Here is a 7,843-nt window from a genome sequence, read left to right as displayed (position 1 = left end):
AGCCCTCTCTATCTCCTCTGTTGTTATTGGTAGGCTAAGTTTATCGTTAGCTTCTTTACCTAGCATAGGAAGGTCTAGGGAGTTCAAGAACTCATTAATGGTTTGTCTATTTGGCTGTTCTGACTGTGAATAAAGGGACTTGTAGTAACATCTCAAACACTTTTTGTATATCATCTAAGTTGCTAGTAATCTTATTTGTTTCTGGGTCTCTAATCTTATGAATGCAATTGTTTGCTTGTTGTTTTCTAAGCCTCCAGGCTAACAATTTAGAAGCTTTTGGGCCTGCTTCATAATATCTTTGCTTCATAAACCTAATGTTTTTCTCAACTTCCTCGCTTAATATTTTATCTATTTCCTGTTTCACATTTCTGATTTGTTGTGTTATAGATGGATCCTTATTAGTAATGCTCATTTTTTCTAAATCTCTCAGTTTTTCCTGCAATGTTAATAGCTTCTGGGTTTTAGTTTTGTTCAATAAAGCCATTCTGGCTATGATTTTCCCCCTGAGAACAGCTTTAGCTGCATCCCACAATATACAAGGATTCACCTTACCATTGTTATTATCCTGCATATAAAGATTTAGGTCTTTCACCATAGCATTTCTGAAAGGAGTGTCATTTAGCATTCCAGTGTTTAACCTCCATAGTGTTTTACGTCGTCTGCATGTGTAATGTTAAGTTAATGTTAAGTAAACACCAGAATGATCCGAGAGGTCTCTCTGGCCTATTCTACAATCTTTCAGACGATGCATATCTTTTTTATACATAAAAAAGTAGTCCAATCTTGAATAAGCCTTATGCCGAGCAGAATAAAAGGTATACCCTGGGGATGACCTCCACACATCAACCAATCCCAAATCTTTTAAAATCCTATTTATACATTTTTCAGTTGAGTTCCTCTTTCTTTTCCTATTAGTTGTGTCTAGGGAGGGGTTTAGAAGCATGTTAAAGTCTCCTGCACATATCAGGGTCCCAACCGTCTCCGAAGCAATCAGGTTAAAGATCTTTTTATAAAAACAAATATCAGTCCCAGGAGGAGAATAGACATTAAGCAGTGTCACTTCCTTTTCATCTAATTTCCCTTTTATTAGGAAAAATCTACCCTCTTTATCTCTTATTTCTGATAAAAATTCAAAGCGAGTTGAGTTTGAGATTAAAATGGCAACTACTCTTTTTTTTCCATTCCTATAAGATGAAAAGAAAGGGGTTTCTAAAGCCTGTTTTTTTCAATTTATCATGTTCGACATCGGAAAGATGTGTTTCCTGCCAGAATGCAATGTTTATCCTCTCCTTTTTTGTTTTAGATATCATTTTACTCCTTTTAATCGGATTATTTAGCCCATTAACATTCAATGACATTATATTATAATACTGGTACTGCATTTAAATATTTTTGTTTGTAATTTTACCACGGTGACCTTCCAGACCTCAAAAACAGAAAGGAAAACATAAGAAAAGATACCTGCCGAACTATAATACAAAACAAAGAACTGTGCTTCCAACATAATAGGTATTGTGTCACCTCGAACAGTGAGGGGGGACGGCCACGGGGTGGGGCCCCTCATCTACTAGGTAAAGTGTGTGGCTATTTATTTGTTGTCGACAGGTGCCAGCCTCCACCGTTAATAAAGAAAAGAGCTATATATATTTTTATATACAGCCTGTACAAATAGAAAGGGTAGGATAGGGTTATTTTAAATGACACTGACTCAATCCCTGGTGATAGTAGAGCAGCCTCGAATCCAAAACAAACGTAAACAAAGTTTTCTCACCATCATATTCACTCTATACAGAATAGTCCATGCCTCACTCATCCTCTGCTGCTGCTCCCGGTTCCGTTCTACGGAATCCTTTCAGTTTTTCCCGAACCTGCTGCTGGGACCGGTCCTTTTCTCCGCCGTGTCGGTTGTCGGTCGTTTCCCACGGCAGAAGTCGAGCCAGCATCTCCTCCGTTACAGCTTTCTTCTTGGTGCTTTGCTTTACTTCACCCACTGTGAATCCTCGCTTGCGCAGGTCCTCTGCTGCTTGTGCCGCGCTGTTGTGCTGGACCGTGCCCGACTCATAAAAGATGCGGATTTTCGTCAAAGGAGTTTGAAAGCGTATTCCGTTTTCTTTCAGTGCCCTTTTATTCTTTCCTCCTGATCTGCACGTCTGCTGCGTAATCATGATCGAAGTACACTCGTTTGTTTTGAACACGTAGCCCCTTCTTCCATGCTGTGTAGAGTATTTTCTCTTTAACCAAGAACTTAAGGAACCGGACCACAATAGACCGTGGCGCTGCACTTGCGGGAGGTTTTGACACCAGGGCTCGGTGAGCCTGTTCAATCCCCAAGTCACAGTCCGGGCCAAGATCAGCTCCAAGTTCTGACTTGATGAAGTTTTCCACAAACACTGCAACAGACGTGCCCTCAGCTTCCTCCGGGACACCATAGATCCTAATATTATTGCGCCGAGAGCGTCCTTCCAAGTCTGCTACTTTATCCTGCATTGCTCGTTGATCACTCAGTAGCTGCGTTAAGGCATCTTTCACTCTGATATCCCACCGCTCCGTGTCTGCCATTCTCCTCTCCAGCTCACCGATGCGTTTCACTGTGCCATCGATCTTGTTTGTTGTATCTTGTATCTTTTTATTAATTTCTGACGCGAATTCGTCCATTTGTTTTTTAATGTCCTCCCGAAAACACGTTCAGAATTCCATAAGATCGCTTTTCAGCTCGGCTTGGAGTGCTGCCATCCCCGTAGATACGGCTTCACTCACCACCTTACGGATCGAGTCCAAAGTTTCGTTTTCAGTAGCACCACCATCTTGTTTTGCTAATCCCTCGCTAGCCACGACTTCTTTGTCAATTTCTCTCTCGGTGTAGGTTCTCAACCCATATCCTCCTTTCTTGATTTTGTCCCCGTTCATTGTTAGGTCCGAATGTATCACTTTTAAATGGATTCGAGTTCTATATTAGGGGAAAACTCCCAGCTGGTACCGGAGCTCTATTTCTAAGCTGCCATACTGTGTAGGGCGCCACCGGAAGTCCCATAGCACTGCTTTTTAAACTAGTTTTTAAAAACAGTTTTGGAAATGAAGGTTCTTCTAAGAAGGTCAGTAATGGTTCTGCCATGTTTAGTCCTCATGTTTGCTGACCTTCATTTCTTCTCTTTTCACGTGTAGAACACATGGAGGAGCTCTGCCTCCCTCTGCTGGTCACACCCAAGTGTTTCTTAGAGGAGGCATGGGGCCTCCCACTTCACCTGAAGGTGGCTGAACACAGACTTGAACATTCTAGAATAGTCATGTGGAGACAAGGCCATCCATGAGGAGGGGTAAAGGGGGAGGTTTCTGGGACCCAGCCAAACTGGGGGTCTACGGAGGTCAGCAAAACCATGGTCCACTGTGAAGTTAAGCTATGAAAACCATATTTTATATTTTACCTGAAAATTAACCGCTCTTATCAAGGAAACAAACATCTCTAATCATTTGTGTAAAATATAGCCTTCTTAAATGAAAATAACTTTTGTTAAAAACATAAAATCGGTTAATAACGGCAAAAAATGGTGGAAAATGTGGTGAAATTGGATTCTTAACGATGATTAGTGGGTTAGAAGTGGCAAAAATTAGATTAAACTGGCAAAAAAATATTCAAAGATGGATTTAAGTGGCATCAATGGGCACATAAAGTTGATAAATTGGCAAAATTGGTGTTAAAAGTTATGAAAAGGGGTTAATACTTGGTAAATTTGGTGTAAAATAGTAATTTTAAAAAAAATCATTCTTAGTTTTTTCAAGGCATCCGGTGAGCCCCTCTCTAACCCTTGACAGTGACCTCTACATGACCTCTACCAAAGCTAACAATGCCCTCTATAAAGACCTCTACCAGAGCTAGCAATGACCTCTACCACAGCTACCAATGACCTATACCACTGCTAACAATGACCTCTGCAATGACCTTTACCAGAGCTTACAATGACCTCTACAATGACCTCTACATGACCTCTACTAGAGCTCTCGGTGATGTGGTGTCAGGCAGAACACATGGTCAGAGAACAAATCAGTGTTTAGAATGGTTTTTATTTTTTAGTTCTCTTTTCTTGATGTCTGTAGTTCCCATGTTCTTTATTCCACATCTGATGTTTTAATGTTTTTTTAACGTTCCATGCACAAACTTAAGGAGCGATTCTTCAACATTCCTCAGTCTCTGTGGAAATGATTCATATGCACATGTAGAACGGTCACTTGACCTCTGAGGAGCTGTTGTGATTGGCTGTCAGCTGAAGATCACATGGACTAGACCTTTCTTTTCCCAGCATCCCTTGCTGTGGAGCCCTGCTCGCACTAGAAGGATCATTTCCTGTCTGGGCATCAGTGGGCGGAGCCTCTGAGCTGTGATGCTGTGATGTCACCATGCAGCATGCAGCACCAGCCTGTTTCTATGGCAATCCAGGAGTCAGCCCGTCACTATGGCGATATGTGTCTGCATCCTGATATTACGACTTGCCCCCCTCTGTCTCCTTATTAGTCAGCGGGGCCAAGGTGGGGTCCACCAATGAGGTGGCAGGAAACAGTTTAAACCAGCCAATCACCATGTTGGACAGGTCCAAATCGTCCAGTAAGATCTGAGCAGCTCCCATGAAGGATTTATGATCCATCCGGCCATAATCACCCCACACGATGATCTACAGAGAGAAGGACAGGAGGACGGTTAAACAAGGATCATAAAATCAATGCTGGTTCAGTACTGAAGGAGCCAGGTCTCTTAGGCTGGTATAAGGCGTAGGCCTTATTACCAGCCTGCTCATGAGGAAGGTCTACGACGAATACAAGCCTGCTCCTTATGAAGGTCTACGACGTATACAAGCCTGCTCCTTATGAAGGTCTACGACGTATACAAGCCTGCTCCTTATGAAGGTCTACGAAGAATACAAGCCTGCTTCTTATGAAGGTCTACGACGAATACAAGCCTGCTCCTTATGAAGGTCTACGACGAATACAAGCCTGCTCCTTATAAAAGCCTACGACTAATACAAGCCTGCTCCTTATAAAAGCCTACGACTAATACAAGCCTGCTCCTTATAAAGGCCTACGACTAATACAAGCCTGCTCCTTATAAAGGCCTACGACTAATACAAGCCTGCTCCTTATAAAGGCCTACGACTAATACAAGCCTGCTCCTTATAAAGGCCTACAACTAATACAAGCCTGCTCCTTATGAAGGTCTATGACTAATACAAGCCTGCTCCTTATAAAGGCCTACGACTAATACAAGCCTGCTCCTTATAAAGGCCTACAACGAATACAAGCCTGCTCCTTATAAAAGCCTACGACTAATACAAGCCTGCTCCTTATAAAGGCCTACAACTAATACAAGCCTGCTCCTTATAAAGGCCTATGACTAATACAAGCCTGCTCCTTATAAAGGCCTACGACTAATACAAGCCTGCTCCTTATAAAGGCCTACAACTAATACAAGCCTGCTCCTTATGAAGGTCTATGACTAAAATACGCCTGCTCCTTATAAAGGCCTACGACTAATACAAGCCTGCTCCTTATAAAGGTCTACGACTAATACAAGCCTGCTCCTTATAAAGGTCTACGACTAATACAAGCCTGCTCCTTATAAAGGCCTACGACTAATACAAGCCTGCTCCTTATGAAGGTCTACGACTAATACAAGCCTGCTCCTTATAAAGGTCTACGACTAATACAAGCCTGCTCCTTATAAAGGCCTACGACTAATACAAGCCTGCTCCTTATGAAGGTCTACGACGAATACAAGCCTGCTCCTTATAAAAGCCTACAACTAATACAAGCCTGCTCCTTATAAAAGCCTACGACTAATACAAGCCTGCTCCTTATAAAGGCCTACGACTAATACAAGCCTGCTCCTTATAAAGGCCTACGACTAATACAAGCCTGCTCCTTATAAAGGCCTACGACTAATACAAGCCTGCTCCTTATGAAAGTCTACGACTAATACAAGCCTGCTCCTTATAAAGGCCTACGACTAATACAAGCCTGCTCCTTATGAAGGTCTATGACTAAAATACGCCTGCTCCTTATAAAGGCCTACGACTAATACAAGCCTGCTCCTTATAAAGGTCTACGACTAATACAAGCCTGCTCCTTATAAAGGCCTACAACTAATACAAGCCTGCTCCTTATAAAGGCCTACAACTAATACAAGCCTGCTCCTTATAAAGGCCAACGACTAATACAAGCCTGCTCCTTATAAAGGCCTACGACTAATACAAGCCTGCTCCTTATGAAGGTCTACGACTAATACAAGCCTGCTCCTTATAAAGGCCTACGACTAATACAAGCCGGCTCCTTATGAAAGTCTACAACTAATACAAGCCTGCTCCTTACAAAGGCCTACGACTAATACAAGCCTGCTCCTTATAAAGGCCTACGACTAATACAAGCCTGCTCCTTATAAAGGCCTACGACTAATACAAGCCTGCTCCTTATGAAGGTCTATGACTAAAATACGCCTGCTCCTTATAAAGGCCTACGACTAATACAAGCCGGCTCCTTATAAAAGCCTACAACTAATACAAGCCTGCTCCTTATAGAGGCCTACGACTAATACAAGCCTGCTCCTTATAAAGGCCAACGACTAATACAAGCCTGCTCCTTATAAAGGCCTACGACTAATACAAGCCTGCTCCTTATGAAGGTCTACGACTAATACAAGCCTGCTCCTTATAAAGGCCTACGACTAATACAAGCCGGCTCCTTATGAAAGTCTACGACTAATACAAGCCTGCTCCTTATAAAGGCCTACGACTAATACAAGCCTGCTCCTTATAAAGGCCTACGACTAATACAAGCCGGCTCCTTATGAAAGTCTACGACTAATACAAGCCTGCTCCTTATAAAGGCCTACGACTAATACAAGCCTGCTCCTTATAAAGGCCTACGACTAATACAAGCCTGCTCCTTATAAAGGCCTACAACTAATACAAGCCTGCTCCTTATGAAGGTCTACACTTAATACAAGCCTGCTCCTTATAAAGGCCTACAACTAATACAAGCCTGCTCCTTATAAAGGCCTACAACTAATACAAGCCTGCTCCTTATAAAGGCCTACGCCTAATACAAGCCTGCTCCTTATGAAGGTCTATGACTAAAACACGCCTGCTACTTATAAAGGCCTACAACTAATACAAGCCTGCTCCTTATAAAGGCCTACGACTAATACAAGCCTGCTCCTTATAAAGGCCTACAACTAATACAAGCCTGCTCCTTATAAAGGCCTACAACTAATACAAGCCTGCTCCTTATAAAGGCCTACGACTAATACAAGCCTGCTCCTTATAAAGGCCTACAACTAATACAAGCCGGCTCCTTATGAAAGTCTACGACTAATACAAGCCTGCTCCTTATAAAGGCCTACGACTAATACAAGCCTGCTCCTTATAAAGGCCTACGACTAATACAAGCCTGCTCCTTATAAAGGTCTACGACTAATACAAGCCTGCTCCTTATGAAGGTCTACACTTAATACAAGCCTGCTCCTTATAAAGGCCTACAACTAATACAAGCCTGCTCCTTATAGAGGTCTACGACTAATACAAGCCTGCTCCTTATAAAGGCCTACAACTAATACAAGCCTGCTCCTTATGAAGGTCTATGACTAAAATACGCCTGCTCCTTATAAAGGCCTACGACTAATACAAGCCTGCTCCTTATAAAGGCTTACAGCTAATACAAGCCTGCTCCTTATAAAGGCCTACGACTAATACAAGCCTGCTCCTTATAAAGGTCTACGACTAATACAAGCCTGCTCCTTATAAAGGCCTACAACTAATACAAGCCTGCTCCTTATAAAGGCCTACGACTAATACAAGCCTGC

The 7,843-nt window shown here is 42.4% G+C and overlaps 1 protein-coding gene across 5 annotated transcripts in view; it reads right to left on the bottom strand.

Annotated features, from left to right (window-relative positions):
• Positions 1-3,724: 3,724 nt before the first annotated feature.
• rims2b (regulating synaptic membrane exocytosis 2b) overlaps positions 3,725-7,843 on the bottom strand; it is a 137,457-nt gene continuing 133,338 nt past the window's right edge. For all 5 annotated transcript variants that reach the window (XM_041808726.1, XM_041808728.1, XM_041808729.1 and 2 more), the window contains one exon: positions 3,725-4,664. In XM_041808726.1, coding sequence (XP_041664660.1) covers positions 4,476-4,664 — 189 coding nt within the window. In that variant the 3' untranslated portion in view covers positions 3,725-4,475. The remainder of the gene's footprint in view (positions 4,665-7,843) is intronic.

This window comes from Cheilinus undulatus, linkage group 16, assembly GCF_018320785.1.
Source record: "Cheilinus undulatus linkage group 16, ASM1832078v1, whole genome shotgun sequence".
NCBI lineage: Eukaryota > Metazoa > Chordata > Actinopteri > Labriformes > Labridae > Cheilinus > Cheilinus undulatus.
The sequence above is the reverse complement of the archived record's forward strand: the minus strand, read 5'-3'. Positions and strand labels throughout refer to the sequence as shown.